The 18,947-nt window shown below is 42.2% G+C and overlaps 1 protein-coding gene across 2 annotated transcripts in view; it reads right to left on the bottom strand.

The window, feature by feature from the left end:
• The window catches only part of LOC310633517 (cullin-associated NEDD8-dissociated protein 1-like), a 31,244-nt gene that overhangs the window by 6,378 nt on the left and 5,919 nt on the right, over positions 1–18,947 (bottom strand). For both annotated transcript variants that reach the window (XM_083351238.1, XM_083351239.1), the window contains exons 3-11: positions 17,199–17,342; positions 15,508–15,662; positions 11,884–12,007; positions 8,323–8,579; positions 7,295–7,400; positions 6,352–6,500; positions 4,429–4,721; positions 3,395–3,536; positions 162–1,667 (exon numbers count right to left, since the gene is read on the bottom strand). In XM_083351238.1, the coding sequence (XP_083207364.1) occupies positions 162–1,667; positions 3,395–3,536; positions 4,429–4,721; positions 6,352–6,500; positions 7,295–7,400; positions 8,323–8,579; positions 11,884–12,007; positions 15,508–15,662; positions 17,199–17,342 (2,876 nt within the window). The remainder of the gene's footprint in view (positions 1–161; positions 1,668–3,394; positions 3,537–4,428; positions 4,722–6,351; positions 6,501–7,294; positions 7,401–8,322; positions 8,580–11,883; positions 12,008–15,507; positions 15,663–17,198; positions 17,343–18,947) is intronic.

The raw sequence follows: 18,947 nt of genomic DNA, 5'->3' as shown, positions 1-18,947 counted from the left end.
CTAGGATGGTCGCGTACCACCTGCCAGGTGCCAATGTACCACAGGTGGTACCCGTACCACTGGTTGAAAAGCCCTGGTCTACAGCACTGATTTAAAGAGAAGAGTACAATCCTCCACTCAGCTGCGCAATTGCCTCAGTACTATCGTTTCCCTTTCCTTACCTGAGAACAGCTGTTTTTTCAGCCTGGGCAGCAACTGAGAAGGGTTTACTAAAGTCAATTTCCCCAAGCATTCAGCAACAACGTTGCGGGTTCCTTCCTCTGTGTATTCACAGTGCTTGAAAAGCAGGGCCCATATGTCCTCCCCATAAGGTTTCAGACTCTCTGCTGGGGAAGCGCTAATGACTTCTTTCAGGGAATGAAGCAGCAAGTACTGCCGCTTAGGCTGGCCACCGATCTCCTTCAGCATGAAGGGAAGGTATTCTTTCAGGTTGCCCACACTGATGTTGCCCAAAGCATAGGAAGCCGCCGATTTCACCTCTTCGCTGGGCGATGCAAATGCGTCCAGGATCACGGCTTTGAGCTCCTTCTGAGCACTCAGGTTGGTGGTGCGACCTATTTCTGCGAGCGAGAGGAAAGCCAACATTTTGACAGCGATGGTAGACTTTGGATTCTTCACATCCTGAATGAACAGGTTTACTATGCCAGGGATTTCTTTTGGACACACGGAAGAAAGGGCCGCCACACATTTGGCAACAGAGTGAAAAGCCTGCTTATGCAAAGTGCTGGAGACTCCACTAGAAGTTGAGGCGTATATAGGACTAGTTAGCTGCTTCATCAGGTCAGCATAGCTCATGTTGACCGCCTTGATCACAACCAGTGCTTGGAAGAAGTCTACAATGGCATTCAGGGCCCCTCCTTGCATCAAAGGTGAGTAAACAAGTTGGAAAAGCTGCGACAAAACTGTACCACTGATCTTGGACAAGGATGAAGGATAAACCTTAGCTAAAGTAGTAAGGAACACAATGGCCACCTGAGAAACGTGCATATCGTTCTCGCTAATTAAATCCGGAAGCTCCATTAGAACACATTCAATCATGGCTGGCTTGAGGCTATCACTATAGTTTTTGATCAAGACATCCAGAGCTGTCAAAGTACTCAGTTTCAAGGCACGCTGATTCTTACGCAAGAAGGAAGCCAAAATGGGGAAGCCTTCTGCTAGAATGGGCCTCAAGTCTATTTTGAGTGGAGAATTTGCAATCAGAGTAAGTGCTTTGACCGTGGTCAGTCTAGTTATTTCATTTTTCAGTCTCTCAAGGAAAATCTTCAGGGTTGGCTGGAGTTCACTGCTTAAGTAGTCCCCTAGATTGGAAACAATTTGCCCCATACAAGAGATAGCCCGTTCCTTGACCTCCTGGTCAATGTCAGCCGCTTTCAGCCTCTTCAACGTTGCGGAAAACAAGTCTGTCGTGTAAGGTTTGGCATCAAATGCACAAGGCACATCCAAGGGACGAATTACTTTCACAATCTGTAGAGTCACTAGCAAAGCTTCTGAAGTTATCTTGTAAAAAGGATCCCCGATGCAAATTACAACTGGTGGCAGCAGTGCTTTAACATAGGGATGGAACACTTCTCGGGAGTGGTTGCAGAGAACAACATAAAGGAAAGACAGAGTATCTATCTTCATATTGGAGGAACTGGATTTATCCGTCAAGGAGAAGACAATACCTGTGCCAAGAAAACACTGGTCAGCTTGCTTTATAGTTGCACCTTATCCAACCTCATCAAAAGACTCTTTTTTTTTTACAATAGATAGTTTCTTATCCCCACACTCTGCACATCCCATGTGTCCCTCAGATCTGTTGCAAAGGATTCCCCAAACTTCTGCAGCACGGTAGGCTGTCAAAAAAACCTTTGTGCTCATCTTGTGTTGTTTTATTTTTTAAAAAAATCTAATAAATAAAAGATTAGGGTACATGCATGAGGTTACACTGCGAATAGGGATTTATTTCTTGGCTGGTATCTATTACAGTGGTAGGCAGATACCACTGGATACAATTCACAGCATCTTCAAATTGATTATTGAGTGGTTCAGATTTATTTTAAGAAACTTTACACATGGCTGCTAGAATTCAAAAGACTTCACTGACTTCAGAAAGTGGTTATTAACTACAAGGTCTATTTGGAAAATATATTATCAAATAGTTTGTGTTGTACATTTGCATATAGTTTATTCCTAGGTTACGATAAAACCAGTTTGGCAGAGAACTGCTGCAGTATTCTACAATTATTTTATATCACATATCCAGGAATAGAGAATTAAAACAAACGAAAAACCACAAATAACCAGAAATTATACAGATTTAAAATACTAGTAGAATTTTTGGTTATATTTTGAGAAAATTCAGATGACAGAATAAACCCCAGATAGCCACTTCCTCATTCATTTCAACAGAGGCAAATATGAGACCATCAATTAACAAGAGATGATATTCTGCAGTAAAAGTTACGTGTTTCAGTATTTCCTACAGAAAAATAGTGAACCTCAATTAACAGAATTCTGTAGAACAGAGTTCTCCAACCTTTCTGGGCTCATGGTCCAGAGGGGAGAGTAGCTTCCAAATAACTGCATGCACATGCGCACGCATGCAAACGGGCACACCCACTGGCGCAGTAGTAGTGGCAGTGCCCACGCATGTGGCATGCGCTGGTGCTGTGCACATGCGCAAACAGTTGTGCACCCCCGCAGTGGCGAGTGCCCGTTCATGCATGTGCTAACGGGCTGCACACATACACACTAGCAGCCTGTTCGCGCATGCACAAATGGGATGCGCAAGTCCCCACACATGCGCAAACAGGGCCACGGGCGCTAGCGTGAGTGGGGGGGAATGCGTGCCCATGTGTGTGCGTCCTGGCCAGCCATTTTTGTGGCCTGCTGGCTAAGCACCTGCGGCCTGCTACCAGGCCGCAGCTCGTAGGTTGGGGATCCCTGTGGTAGTATACTGGCTTAAAAAAAAAACAGAAGCACGAAAGATCTTTCAGAATTCTCCATGATGATATGTGGAAATTAAGCAGATGTACAATTTACTCAGTCTTTGGCTGCTCACATGGATTTTTTTTAAAAGAAGAAAAAGATGGCCCCATATCTGCAGTCACTGGCCTCAGCTAAGCCAAGGGCATAACATCCTCTGATGCGTATAGAGCAGGGGTAGGAAACCTCGGTTCTTTTATGACTCATGGACTTCAACTCCCAGAATTCCTCAGTCCATGAGTCATAAAAAAGCCAAGGTTGCCTATCCCTGGTATAGAGGAACAGAAAGACAGTCTTGAATCTAAAGAACAAAATATCAGTAGAAGAGAAGTTGCTTTATTATTTACTGCTTGGTTTCGTAGAGTGAAAAGTGACCTTTGCTCAAAATTGCTCTGTCATTGTTTAGTCAACAGACAAGCCTTACCAGGCACTAGTGCAGGTATGTGATCCGCCAGGCAACCGGGGAGGACGTTCACTAGTTCCGTCAGAAGAGTGAAGCATCCTTGTCTTGACCTGACGCTCTTCTCTTTAAGCTGCTTGTGCAAAGCTTTGATAATATTTGGAACCTGTACGATTAGAAAGAAGCTCGTTAGTAATCCAATTCAAAGCCAAAAGAACTCAAAATCCAAGCGAGTGTTAATTATTTGGTACAAAAAGGAAACTTAATCCACGTGGAAAATGCTTTCGGTGGTAAATGAAGACTTATAGGTACACAAAATCATGACGTTTTATTTAAAGTAGAGAAATAATCACTATATTTTTTCCCCTTAGGCAAAAATATAATCTTCAATAGCCCATTATTTTATTTATTTAAATATATTGCCCCACTTCCACCTCAACTCGTGTGATCTCTATAGTTATTTCTAACAATTAGCCAAACCTTTACTTAAGCAATCATTATTTTTAATGGGCAGACAAGTCACCCTGCTCTCCAAAATCAGGACAGAGTGGTCAAATCACTGAGCAGATCACTACTATATAGCTGAGCTTATTTACATAAGCTTACATCCTTCCTAATGTTGCTGGATGGCTACATATTTAGAACTGGTACAGAAAGTCTTTCAGTAAGATTATCACTGTAAAAGTCACAACAAATAAGCATCAACAGCAACAATTCTGGACAGGCGACAAGGCCTACAAATATTGCCACTGATATCTGCTAGGCTGCTGCTGTCAACTTTACTAGGTGGACCAGACCAGAAAGTCAATTCCACAGAAAGGCTAAAACTATGTTTATCCTTCAGAATACCAAATAGGGCAAGAGGCAGTAACCTTTTCAAGTAGCTGCATAATATTGAGTCCATCAAAGAAGAGTTAAAATGATAAAAAACCTCACAAGACATCGTGAAAGGTATCCCACAGATAGCTCAATTCTGAACAGCTGAAACCACATTTTGAAACAGCAGTTGCATCCGTGTTATCATGCCAAACAGTGACACGTGGTTAAGGTCAACTCACCTGGTTCTGGAGCATGGTGAGAGGTATGTCCTCTTTGCCTACTTCATCTGAAGTTTGCAGCCAACTCTGAATGGGCAGAGTTTGCTTCAGTAAAGATATATACGCTGAGAAGATGTCAGCCTTAACATTCTCTTCCCTTTCCTTGAATCTGTTTATTAAGGCCGGAGAGAGTGTTTTGTAGAAATCCTGCAAAAGGTCATGTCTGGTGCTGACAATGGCCTCAAGGCACTTTGCAGCAGACCTACGAACTTTCCAGCTGATGTCATCATCATCGCTATACTCATCATCACTTTCTGAGGAGGAAGGAAGGAAAAGAGAGTCGTTCTGGACAGATCTTGTAGTTAGAACTCTTTTTTTGTTGTTTGTTTCAAAAGAAAACTCAGCAGGGGTTATTTTACAAGTTGACTGTGTGGTCAAATTCTCACATAAGCTACCATGTACCTCATGCAGCTCACCTCCAGAGCTTTGAGCACGATGGACGACTCTGGACAGCATTAAATGAACTCACATCCCAGTACATAACTATCGAAACCAAAAACAAACTCAAAATAGGTACTTCATAGCTGGCCAAAATTCATATAGGATTAGAAATACCGTAAGTACTTCTGGTGGGAAAGATCTCAGAGAGGGGAGCTACCATGATGGTTTCAATTAAATCCTAAATTAATCCCAACTTGATTTTGTTCCCTGGATTCTTTTAACTGTGGAGGTGTAGCTCAAATCTATTCCCAGCATGTAAGTCCGACGTCAAATGCAACCCTTGGCTCATGTGAGAGCTGCATTTTCACCTTACAATGCCAAGAACAAAGAGCCAGGCTGTTATTTCATTTTACAAATTTAGACTGGGAAGAAGAAATTTCCCTAAGTCTTCCTTATGTTACACAGACCAACTGCTAGTAACATCAACTACAGAAGGGGCAAGGACAGGGGTAGGCAACCTCGGCTTTTTTATGACTCATGGACTTCAACTCCCAGAATTCCTCAGTCAGCATAGCTGACTGAGGAATTCTGGGAGTTGAAGTCCATGGGTCATAAAAGAGCCGAGGTTGCCTACCCCTGGGCAAGGATAACTGATAGTTGGTCTATACCAGGACAGGCTTTCTTGTTTTTTTTTCTTTTTTCACATGCAAGTAACAAGAGCCATGACAACTTTAGGTCAGGGAGAGGGGAATGGGCGGGAGCAATGAACCTAGTCAATTCACTGTGCTTTTCCAATTTAAGGAAGATTCATAGCAGAGAATGATATTATGACAGCCATGAACAAGCACCTTCAGAAACCTTTATCAACATATAGAAACCTGAGATCACACTGTCATGGTTCCGATAAATGAGACAATTCAAACAAATTGCAGGCATATTATTTATCTAAAAAGTCTTAGTAATGAAGCAAAACATCGGCACTCATGGAGGGATGCCAGAATCTGAAATCTCCTCCCCCCAAACCCTTCATAACATACACACAATCCCTGCCCTTATCTACACGTCATAATCACATTATCCAATTAGTTTTACATAGGAGATTTCACTTCCCATTCTTTACACGGGCTTTTCCAATCTTCTCACAACATCCGGGTAGATGTCCTGCCCCCCGCAAATGAAGCAATTAAAGTAACAGGCTGTCTCTTATATTGTCAGTGCAAAAACATGTCAATGTTTGCAGCATTGACACAAACACGTTTTCTCACCTACTCTTACCTACTCATTTAAACCCTTCCTTAGATGCACCACAGTTCTATCTGGACATATTTTTGAGACTTTTCCCTAATTGACTTAGAGCAGGAATGGCTTTATAATTTCCATGCTCTTCTGAGCCCTGAAATATTGATTCAGGAAGGAAACAGGATGATTTGAAAGAACTGCCTGAACTGGTGGCAGAGGCAATCCATCTTAATTAATGACATCATAATCCTAATTGTGCAGCACCTTGCTCCTCATCTTCTCCATTTTCAGTCTCCATCATTTCATCTTCATCCTCCTCTTCATTATCATAGTTGTAATTTGGATCATAGGTTAGGTACTTGAGGCACAATCCTGTCACACTAGGAAGGTGAGGGCCAATTTCTTTTGGACACCTTTAGAAACAGCAAGATAATCATAGATTAGCATAGAATATAAGGTTTAATTCTGTTGATCATGTTTTCCATAGGGTTAACTGACATTGCATCTCTAATCCCCAGGTTCAGCACACAGCAATACATCATTTTTTAAGAATCAGCATACTTCCCAATGCTTTATGTTGTAGTGTTTACAAGTATGGAATCATACAGATATAATCTTTGCCATGTAATCGTTCACTTATTTTTAGCCCACAAGAAGCTAATCTAATCATATTGCTCTTATTTGCAACAGCCATATTTCATCCCTCATTATCCAGTTTATACATTCATCCTAACAGAGATATCCACTTTGTTTATTATCAGCCTTTAAAAAAAGTTAAAATCTTATTTTAAAAAGTAACAATCTCAAAAATCCTAGTTGCAGAAAATGATCGTCTCAATTCTCCAGAACCACTAGATGAGACTTCTTTAACAGGAATGTACAGCAATTCAGATTTGGAAGGAAAGAGAGAGATGGAGTATGCTGGGCTACTCCATAAACTTACCGCAAATTGGCCTCTAAGGCCTTTGCTTAAAGATAGGTAATTCTTCTAGCAGATACAGGTCTATCACCCATGGAAACCATGACATCTACAGATAAACCTGCACTTTTCTGGTAACTAATCAAGCACAGATAGTTGGAGCAGATAGCTCTGATACCTGTTGCAAACAACAGGTGACCAAAAAAATAGATTTCCTTCTAAAAGTTAGAACAAAAGAACATGGGAGCCAAGTCAGCTACATACAACGCTTAAGTAAAAGGTACAAACCTTCTTACAAAAGACTCAAAGGCTTGGAAGCAGTATTCCCTCAGCTCATCATCCTCTACATTGCAGTACTGAATTATCAATGGGATCATCTTCTCTAGGTAGTCCCCTAAAAGGCAGAGACAGAGTAAGTCATCCACAAAATACTTCCCCAGATCCACTGAACAACCGGGGTCCATTGAGAACATGGCCTTTTGAAGCAAGGTGGACCTGGGCCCGACTATCTCACAGGAAAGATATTGCAAGAAGTATCACAGGAGAAAAGAATGTCTGTTCTGGTTCTGTTTTGTTGAAGACATGTCCTTCTCATTTAACGCTGCTTGATGAACTCAATATATTTGTATTCCAATCAAAATGTGGCATAGCAAATCCACCACAGTGTTTTTCTATTCCTTTGCAAAACAGCACTAGAAGGAACATCTGGCATATCAAAAATATAATATGATTTAATTTCTCTGATATGAAAGCCCATATCCATATCCAAGTGTGCAGTCAGAATTTGTATCTTGGACAGAAAAAAACACAAGACTCAAGGCACCCAAGAAAATAGTGTCAATAGAAGGGGAAAAAAACTATATTGTGAAATCACCCATTAAGTTCTTAAACCCTACCATTTTCCAAATGAAGATTTTCCCTATCACCCCTGGTTGATTTCAAAAACTCGAGCCATTTGGATGTATCTATTCTGGAAATGCCTTTGGTAGGGAATATCTTCTTCGCTTCTATCCTTAGCTTGTGGCCTATTAGAATAAGCATTATATTAATTATGTAGGAGGTCCATCTATGGAGAATTATTTAGGCCATAATTCCAAACTAAGCTCACCCTCTAAGGAACTCCAAACATTCTCTACAACAGTTGATATTCAGAGCACAATAAGCATTAAAGAGAGAACAAGGTGAATATCTCATTAAAAATGCCAGGCAGGACTGGATGGAGTTTCTTGGGATAAGCAATGGGCATAAAACAACAGTGGTGGAAACAGCCATCACAGGTCAAAAAACAAGATAAAAATCCAAATCGCAAGGCTTACCTATGCGGTGTCCAGCCTGCTTGCTAATACCAGCAATACACTGGATATATGTTCTTGTAGTAGAAGTGGAATTATTCCTCTTCAGCTCTGACAAGAGATGTTCCATGAGCTCTGCAAAGATGTTCCCATTGCATGTCAAGACCAGGTGACCTAGGGCAATGATGGCTCTCTTCCGAACGGCCAACCTGGGACTGATGAGCTGAGGAAGGAGGCAGTTCAGGATGGAGGAATGGAAGGAGTAAAGAGTTCCCCCTAGCCTGAAACCATAGACAAAACTCACTTCAACCAAATGTTCTCCAAACAGAGACGGACTTAACTATTACCTTTCCTGAAGACAGACATTTCAATACATTTTTTCACACCTCTTCCATGGTTTACGTTTTAGATTAGACGTAACTGTAAGCCACCCAGGGTTACCCTATGATAAGATGGGCGGCCAACACATTCTATAAATAATGATGAAAACACGTTTTGTTATTTGCAAGAATAAGCCTGGCAGACCGTGAAGGATGTATATGAGAGAGCATATACTGCTGCAAGAAATAATATATATGTACAGCAAAATATAATCCAAATTAACAAAAGCAACAGTTTATACTAATGCTCTTTTCCCAACAGTCCCTTTAAGGGCTCAGGACTTAGTGCATACAAACTCCGCTATCTGATATATCCGACTAAAAGGCAACAATGAGAACTCATTACATTTTGTAAATGCAAAAAGAGAAATCTGAAGTATGACTTTCCCTCAATATTCAGCTCTCTGTTCAGTGCAAGCAAAGCTTCCCCTGCAAATCTAAACATTTTTTTTAAAAAATAATTTCAGAATATTTACACACCAAATATCAAGGGATTTGTTTCTAACTGCACCTTTAGCACTATGCTGTCAATCAGCATGTTCAACTATAATCCAATGTTTCAATATGGACAGGAGTAAAGCTGACCGAATGATACTCATTTTTTTAGAAGTTGAACCCCCAATTGTCAAGAGTTCATTAATGCAATCTTCCACAACTTAACAATTTCCAGATGTGTTGCACTTTCCCTTTAGCGATTAGGGGTTTTGGCCACGTGGACAAGGCCAGTTCTACTCAACCAGACTAGCTTAGTGGCATTCAGCAATTATTGCCTATAAGTGGCATCCGCCATCTTTCTTTTCCTTTCTTTCTTTCATCTCTCCTTTCAGGGATATAAGAAAGACTGTAAGAAGGAAGACATGTTCCCTTTCCTCTTCACTGAAAGGGCCCCAGGGTCATTTAAGATCTCTAACTGGTAGTTGCAGTGTCCGTTATGTCCTTTCTTACAAAAGAGAGTCCTTTATTTCAGAAAACGGTCCTTTAGATTTATTTAATGTTTTATTTGCTTGGTTTTGCTTCTGGATTTTCCTTTATAAAACAAAGTCATAAACATAAAAGTTTTTTTTTATCCTTGTGAACCTCTTTCAAATTTGTCCCTTTTTCAGGTTTGTGCTTTATTTTTTCCAAGAAAATATATTCACTGTTCTGATAATTAATATTTACAGGCCTACATCTTTTGAGGTATCTTACCAGCTCACAGACTCCCAAAACAATAAACTGGCAACCAGACGCCTGTTTAAAACAGTATTTAGTTTATTACAGACATGAAGCAGCAAAGAGAACCATGAATAGATATTAAGCTTAGCGGGGGGACAGAGCTTACAGAAAAAGAAATTACAGTTTTAAGAGTGAGTGCAAAGTAAAGGCCTGATAGATAAGCTCATCAAAAATGGAAACCAACCCTCAGTTTGAAGAAAGGGGCAAGATTGTGTGTGTATCTAAAATAAAATTAAAATCTCTTAACATACTTTCTCTGATTATCTTTTGTTTCTTAAATGTTACTTCCTGAATCCTGGAAGGATCCACTTGATAAGGCAGAGCAGCTTAAATTCTCCCCTTCCTTCCTCTTCCTGTTAAGACGGTGCTCTCTCAGGACCAATCTAAGAATAGAAGCGCCAATAAACTCCTGGCTATTTCATCTCAAAGGACCCGTGATAGGGAAAGCTACCTTGGTTCAAAGATTTACCGTATTTTCCGGCGTATAAGACGACCCGGCGTATAAGACGACCCCCTACATTTAATAAGTTTTTCAAGGTTTTTTGTCTTATACGCCAGAAAATACTTACATGCCCTGCCCTCCCTGTCCGTCGCAGAGGTGAAGGCCCGACTGGCCCCGCCGGCCCTCCCGCTGCTCCCGTGCTTCTGCCGGCCCCCGAGGCGCAGCGTTTCCCGGGCGGCAGGCAGCACCAGAGGGCAGCCGCCACCCCGCCACGGCCGGCGCCCCTCCTGCTTCCCCCCCCAGGCCTTGAACTTCTCCCATTCGGCGCAGGGCAGGGCAGCTCCACCTGCAGCCTCTTTTTCATGTGCCGCTTCCCTCTCACCGTCGGCCGAGGCGCGCTTGCCCGGGCTCCCGGTCCCTCTTCCCGGGCGGCTTCCCGCCCTGCCCCTCATGGAGCTGGACTGGGCGTGCAGCCTCTCGGTGTGGCTGCTTTTCCTGGGCAGCCTGGCGGTGCGGCTCCTGCGCTCGGACCTGTTGTTGAGCCGGCGGCTGCTGCTGCACATGGGGCTGCTGGCCGTCCTGCAGGCGCTGGGCCGTCCTGCCGCTGCCCCTCAGCGCCGTGTTCACGGCGGCTGCCTGCTGGCTCGTCTCGGCCAGCACCGCCCAGTGGAAGCGCAGCGTCAGACGGCAGCAGGACTTCCCTGCCGGCTCCCTTCCGACGCTGTTCCCTCTGAGGCAGGTGCTGCCTCAAGAGGGAACAGCGTCGGACGGGAGCCGGCTCTTCCCTCTTGAGGCAGCAGCTGCCTCAAAAGGGAACAACGTCGGACGGGAGCCGGCAGGAAAGTCCTGCGTGCGCGCGCGTGTGCAGGACTTCCCTGCTGGCTCCCGTCCGGCGCTCTTCCCTCTTGAGGCAGCTGCTGCCTCAAGAGGGAACAGCGTTGGATGGGAGCCGGCAGGGAAGTCCTCCGTGCACGCGCGTGTGCAGGACTTCCCTGCCGGCTCCTGTCCGATGCTCTTCCCTCTTGAGGCAGCAGCTGCCTCAAGAGGGAACAGCGTCGGGCGGGAGCCGGCAGGGCAGTCCTGCACACACACGCACTCCCCGGCTGCTAAGGAGCAGCCGGGGAGTGCGCGCGTGCGCAGGACTGCCCTGCCGGCTCCCGCCAGACACCACCCACTGATTTTCCGGTGTATAAGACGACTGGGCGTATAAGACGACCCCCCAACTTTTGAGGTGATTTTCATGGGTTAAAAAGTCGTCTTATACGCTGGAAAATACGGTAGCTGTTTGGGCTTTTTGACTTAGAAGCAAAAGGGATAATTTGTCATTTGTGTGTGCTGCATTCCCAGGGATCTTTGGTAGTTTGCCTTGCTTTTAGAGCCCATTTTATCTAAAGCTACGTTTCTCAACCTTAGCACCTTTAAAATGTGTGGACTTCAATGCTCAGAATTGCTGACTGGAGAATTCTGAGTCTAAAATGCTACCAGCGAAGAACATTTTAAAGCTTTTGGGAAGCACATTGTTGAAAAAAACAACTTTTTAAAATGTACCTGCTCAAAATGTCTGACAAAATGTCAAGGGCCTCAAGTTGTACCGACACGTCGTCTTGCTTTCCAATAGCTCCAGTCAACTGAGCTGTGATTTTTTTGCAAACATTGGCTGTCACAGTAGAACCTGTGAAGGTGGGAATTTGAAGAGAAAAAGAGGGATGGTTTTAACAAAATTGTTCCTGTTTTGCAATGCTTCTTTGTAAGATCAAGCAAATTTAACTAGCAAGGGTTCAAGTCATAAACTGTTCAAAGGTAATGGGGATCATCATGTTATATAAGTCTTCTGCAAAATGACAACTCTCCAGGTGGGCTAGGATTACATTCCCAAATTCCTCAGTAAATATAGTCAAGAACTATGCTATTTAAGAACTGTGGAAGTTCAGTTCTAAAGTACGTAGGGGTCAGATTGAAGAAGGCAGCATAACATGCAATTATTACAATTTTATTCTTTCCAATTACAGAGAAACATTTGCCAGACATGTTGCACAAGATTTCAGTGATCCAAACATTACTATTAGTGTATATTGCATAGATCCTAATGGAGGGCCACCAACAGGGCTGAAGAGCATATTTGGAGTTTTGAATACATTCTGCCAGTATTCTCAAAAAATACCTGCTTATATCCTGGTGGTATCTGCTTTGACAATTCTTACCCACAAAACAGATACCACTGGGACGTGACCAGTTACAAAATGGAGACGGATGAAATGTTACTTCAAACAATTCCACTTCCCACCTCGGAAGCTTCTTTCTATTCCTGCTCCCTCTGCTCAGGACTGGTGGACACAGTTCTAAACAGCCCTGAACTGCAGCCAATCATCCATATGAATCACAAGGAATTATCTGGAACTGATGATGCTACCAGAGGACAAGGCATATCTTTGCAGCAAGACAGCTTCCCATTTTCTGAACACATACTGTAGAAAGCCAGGTGCAATGACAAAGTGTCTGTAGGCACAATGGCACTCAGGGTGCCATACTGGGGACCCACGTTCTGACCCTTCTTCCTCTCTGCAACCATAACCCTATCTAAACTTTCTGCCATTGTGTCCCTTTTATGAGTTATGTAGTATTTAAAATGAAGGTTCCTTAGATTTCAGCTTGATAACGTGGTGTTTTTAGGAAACATCCATCGCGCTAACATGGAAATAGTAAAGAACTACCTACTTAGTTTTTTTTTTAGCTAGGACCTGTTACCTGCTGTGACATTATATTAATTATAAACATTATTTCAATTGGCCTAATAAAGTAATACAGCTAGCAAATTTTGAAAACTGTCACCTTATCTCCAACCTTTCAGTTCTGGGGAAAATAGCAGGGCAAGATTTTTTTTTAAAAAAAAAAACTGGGAAAATAGATTATATGAATCCTTAGCAATCAGGATTTGGGTGTGAATATGGACAGAAATGACATTGGTCACGATCACAGCTGACTTATGATGGAACTTGCATAAGGGAAATGTGATGCATCTTTCACTTGGATTGTTCAGCAACCTCTAATATCATCAATCACAGCAATCTGAGTCACCTACAAGTTTTGAGACAGCACTATGCTACCGTAGTACTTTCTGAATGGGGAGTTCGTTATTAGTTGTAGCAGAAAAGAGACTGAACCGTCGGGCAATCCAATCTAGGGTTCAATTCTCTCCCCAATTTTCTTTGGTATCTACATAACACCACTGAGGGAGATAATCGGTTGGCATAGTGATGTCTAGCCATATATCTCTACCAGGAGCTGAGTTGGAAATGCAGCTGAAATCCTGGCTCAATATTTGGAGCCATTCAGGCTCTGGGTTAAACTCAGATTCAGTCCAAGAAGATAGCTAATTCCAGCTCTGTACCAGTTTTAACTCTGTGTTGTTGTTCCCCTGAAAGAGTAAGAAGTTCACAATCTTGAAATCTTATTGGATTCATGACTCCAGCTCAAAGAACAGACAGTGGTCATGATGACGAAGGTCTATGCCCAAGTGTAGCTGGTACACTCGCTGCAAACTTTCTGGGAACAGGGGCACTGCAGTATAGCCTCTCGTGCCCTTGTCACCTGTTAAGTAGATTATTATAATTCACTTTATGTGAGGGCTACCCTTAAAAATGAACTGGGAACTTCAACTGGTTCAGACTGCAGCTGTCATAACAGATCAGAGCCATTATTGCTGCCATATATTATAGCTCTGTTTTGGGCACTGCTTTGTTACTGGTTTGTTTCCAAACCAATTCAAGGTCCTTGGTTAACACATACAGAGCCCTATATGAATGAGAATCTGGATAACTTTGAAACTACCTGTTTTAGGTAAAGTGGACCCTACACAAACAGAAAGCATCTTAATGAGGTTTCCTCCTACTGGGAAATCCAGCTGGAGATGCCTGAAAATTGGCATTCTCTATAGGGTGCTCCTCTCCTATGGAACATTTTCCCCTTGAGATAAGGGTGACTCTTTTCCTCATTATCTTCCAAAATATCTGTCAATATCTGGTAATTTCAGAAGGCTGTCAAAGACTGGTTGCATTGTTTACTGCCCGAATGAGATAATCAGCAGCTATATTGGAGGTTGCCATTTAACTTGTTACTCTAAGCTGTAATTGCTATTATTGCACATTACTTGTAGTGTTAGCTATATGCCACTTAGAGTTGGTCCGACAATTTATGCAGACCTTTTTGCCACTTCAGACAAGTACATTGCCTTTGTGAATTTGCAATTTTAGATTTCTTACTCACAATTACCAGAGCGAGTGACTTTCTTAATATTACTCATGTCGATTTAAGCAATAACAATAATAAAAATAAAATAAAATATCCTCAAAAAATATTAGTAAACTACAGAAAAACGTCTGATGTGATAACCTGATCTGATGAATTTGGTAGAATTTGGTGAAAAGCTAACTCAGCAGGAAGTACATTTGTGGAAGAACTACCTAAAAATGATTAAGTGAAGGAGGCATTGAAACAAACATGTTTGCTTAGAAAATAGATGGTTTTCCAGAATGCTCCTATCACTGCTGTAGTAAAACTTCTGTGTCTATGATGAGAAAGGGGAGGCCTTCTATCAGGGATATACATGTAGCATTCCTACACTCACAACGCCAAACAACAGATTATTCATATTGTCAAGACCACTGCTAACATGTCTAGATGGGACAGGCAATTGTACTGATGAAAGAGACTTTCACCAGACAACGAGCATCACATTAAATCTACACCTGCACACTTGCTTAGACAAATCACTAGAACATTACTTGCATCTTTCATAAATCATTCTGTTCAGAACAAGGTCATTACTTATTTGCAAAATGTGAAATTCTATTTACACAGCTTCCTCTCTTAAGTTTCTAATGAGATTCAGTGTCATTCTTACCATGAAACTCAACTCGTTTGTCACACTCTTTAACTTGTTTTATTATTGATTTTTTTTTAAATAAAAAAAGTCTATAGTTTAGATACGGGCATTTTTCTCTTTAGTAATCAACAGCATTTAGAAAATAAATCCCACAAAACAAGCTCCAGCCAGCACAGCTTCCCAATCACATTTGGAGGCTGGCAGGCTGATTCATCCCATCGTATACAGACTGACTGCAAAGGAAGAGACAGCCTTTCGTTGTCTGAACAGAGGGTCAAAAGGCTTTTTACCTGTGGATGGGGGAGGCAGCTCAGAAATGACGGTCTTCAACCCAATGCTAGAAATATCCCGAAGCTGTTCCTTATCTGACAACATGTTTGTACACAATGTGTCAACAATAGTTTCCACCTGATATTCTTTCACTTTGCTCACCAAAGGACCCAAACTGGGGAGAGAGAAAGAGAACCACATAAAAAGGCCTTCCTCAGAGAAAGTAGGAGCTGTAACGAAATACAAACCAACCTGTCCCTTCCTGTCTTGCACAGGTCTCTCAGCCAACAGATACCTTACATGATACGAGTAATGATCAAGGGACAGGAGTGTGGAACCTTGTCCATATCCTTTGCAATGGAAGCCCACAATCCTGGAATGGTTTTATCATCAAAGCGGAGATCTATTAAAAATACATCCTTCTCTCTTGGCGCTTTAAGCGGGTCTCTGATGCCTTTTGAGTCGAGATGAAAGGTACCCTGCCATGCCAATCGTGCAGAACAGTATTTCTCCAATAACCTGGCTTCTTTCTTCCCCGATATGCTGGCTAATCAGCAGCAAAGCCACAGAACAGAAACTAAACCTGAGTAGTATGAAATTGAAGTTCTTATGTAAGGAGAGAGAGGACACCATTTTTAGAAGTCCTTTCCAAACAACTTCGTATCTTAGCCTTTCTCAGATCCTAATCCTGGCCCCCCAATCTTTATCCAACAGCTTAGATCAACATTTTACTAAGGACCTTTCCCCACAATTCAGTTTTAAGGGTTAAGCACCCATTCAATGTTTCTGCATCTAGCATTTGAGTTTTGCTTTGCTCCTAAATGGTGGGGCATCTGGATTTTTCATGTGCACGTTTGTGCTACACCAAGTGACTGATCAGTCACCCTGGCTTTGCCTTCCTCCCCTTTCCAAATGCCGCCTAACTGCAGCAAACCATTTGCCAATTGTGAAAGTGACGCAAGGATGGGGAGAGAAAGGCACTGGGAAGACGGTAAGTTTTACCCAATGGCTCAGCTCATCTTTCCTCTTTCCAATGTGCAGCAAAGCACGAGAGAGCAGGTCTTCGCCTCAATTCTGCAAGTCTGCTGAATTCTGCAAGTCTGTCGATCTTAGGGAGGTGCCAAGTTCGAAGCAAGCTAGGAAAGTGTAGGCTTTGTACTCTTTCAAAATTCCACCCCGTGTAGGTCCGAAAAATACTGAACAAACTAGTAGAGCTACAGTAAGATATGTCTGCTGGATCCACTGCTGTTTCCAAAATAATTGTTCCTCACAAAGCTTGGGTTCCAAAACCCTTGATCATCTTCGTAGTCCTCCTCTGGACTTAGTTCAAGTAAATTATTATTATTCAAACTTTATTACAGCCACCCCCACTGCAGTCAGCTACGGATAGCTTACAAATGCGAATACAATAAAAATATACACCACCACAGATAGCTTAGACTAAAACAATTGTAACGATAATAAATTAGACCAGAGGCCCCACAGACACATTCACCACAGGCCTGGAACTAAAGCCTGATCCGAAGGCCTTTCAGAGAAAGGGTGTTGTCTGTATCTCTGAGGGGACAGTATTTCAAAGAGTAGGGGCCAGGGTAGAGATATGTCACCATCTTTTTTTGAACTGCCCAGAACTTGACAGAGTACTTTAATTGGGGTCCAACCAGAGCAATGTAGTGTTTTCTTATAGCTAATGTAAAAAAAAAAATCTTACCATTTGACAGCCAGGTTTTGCACTTCTCCATTTTTATCCTCAAGCAATTTCAGGAGCATTTTCACAACTTTTTTCTCACTATCTTCATCTAGCTTTATGGAATCTTTCTGCAGTTCCATCATCAAATCATTGGTAGCCATAAATCTGGAAGAAAGAATACCGTATCAGTAATAGGTTGCCCAGTGAGGAGCAATAAATCCATGTTCCATGATAAAAAGAAAGATCAACATCTATTGATCCAAAAGGCAAGTAAAATGAATTCTTCGCTAGGAATAATGAATTAATAATTTGGCAGTTAAATATGGAATAAGAACCTTCTTAATTAAAAGTAATACAGTACAGACATATTAAAATATCCGAAGAGTCACTTAATTTTTGCTTACTCCAGGACCTGCTTATTTTTTGGTGAAAGGCTCTGCAAATCATCTGATTTGAAACTGAAGAATATATTTCACTCTCGGCAATACTTTGCCAGGAATTGTTAGCAAGTGCTTCATGCTTTATACAGCTGGGGATGAGGAAATTTCTCACCATGCTAAGCAGGTATGGCCCACATCCCCCAAATTTTGCTTAGTAGATTTTCATAACCATCTTTGGCATGCCATATTTTTGACTTAGGGATGCGGTGGCTCAGTGGGTTAGGACGCTGAGCTTGTCGATCAGAAGGTGAATCCTGAGTGCCACGTAACAGAGTGAACGCCTGTTACTCGTCCCAGCTTCTGCCAATCTAGCAGTTCGAAAACACGTAAAAATGCAAGTAGAAAAATAGGGATCACTACGGTGGGAAGGTAACAGCGTTCCATGCGCCTTTGGCGTCTAGTCATGCTGGCCACATGACCACGGAGATGTCCTTGGACAAGCACTGGCTCTTTGGCTTTGAAATGGAGATGAGCACCGGCCCCTAGAGTCGGAAACGACTAGCATGCATGTGCGGGGGAACCTTTACCTTTATTTTTGTCTTAAACACTTAGAACTGCAAAAATCAATGGAAAACTGACATTCTCAGGTTGTGGCATCCATGCACAGAATATTTTTATTATTCTGTTTCTAAGCCTATCTTAGAGTGTAACATCAAAGCAGAAACTTGCTTAAATACATTCCCAGAATTTAAAATTGACCTCCTTTTAAATGATCATATTCCAGCTTGTTGCCTTTACAGATAAATTGGACCCAAACTCTCAAACTTTTCCAGCCTGCTTGGTTATTAACTATATTAACTGAGCACAAAAGAAACTATAATTCAACAATTCTGGAAGGCTGGGGACGACTACCCAAGACTTAGCCCTACTGAATCCAAAATATTGTTTTCCTACAAACACAATTCAAACACAATTGTTACTCCAAAACAGTTACCATATTGGCATGCACATAAAAGGAAAATTTGGAATACTGCATCCAGTTTTGGTCAGCACTATGTAAAAAAGATGTTGAGACTCTAGAAAGAGTACAGAGAAGAGCAAGTAAGATGATCAGGGGACTGGAGGCTAAAACATATAAGGAACGGCTGCTGGAATTGGGTATGTCTAGCTAAATGAAGAAAAGGACGAGAGGGGACATGATAGCAATGTTCCAATATCTCAGGGGCTGCCACAAAGAAGAGGGAGTCAAGCTATTCTCCAAAGCACCTGAAAGCAGGACAAGAAGCAATGGATGGAAACTAGTCAAGGAGAGAAGCAACCTAGAACTAAGGAGAAACTTCCTGACAGTTAGAACAATTAACCAGTGGAACAACCTGCCTCCAGAAGTGGT

This window comes from Vipera ursinii (assembly GCF_947247035.1).
Source record: "Vipera ursinii genome assembly, chromosome: 2".
Taxonomy (NCBI): domain Eukaryota; kingdom Metazoa; phylum Chordata; class Lepidosauria; order Squamata; family Viperidae; genus Vipera; species Vipera ursinii.
Note: the sequence above shows the minus strand (reverse complement) of the source record. Positions and strands in the feature narration are given on the sequence as shown.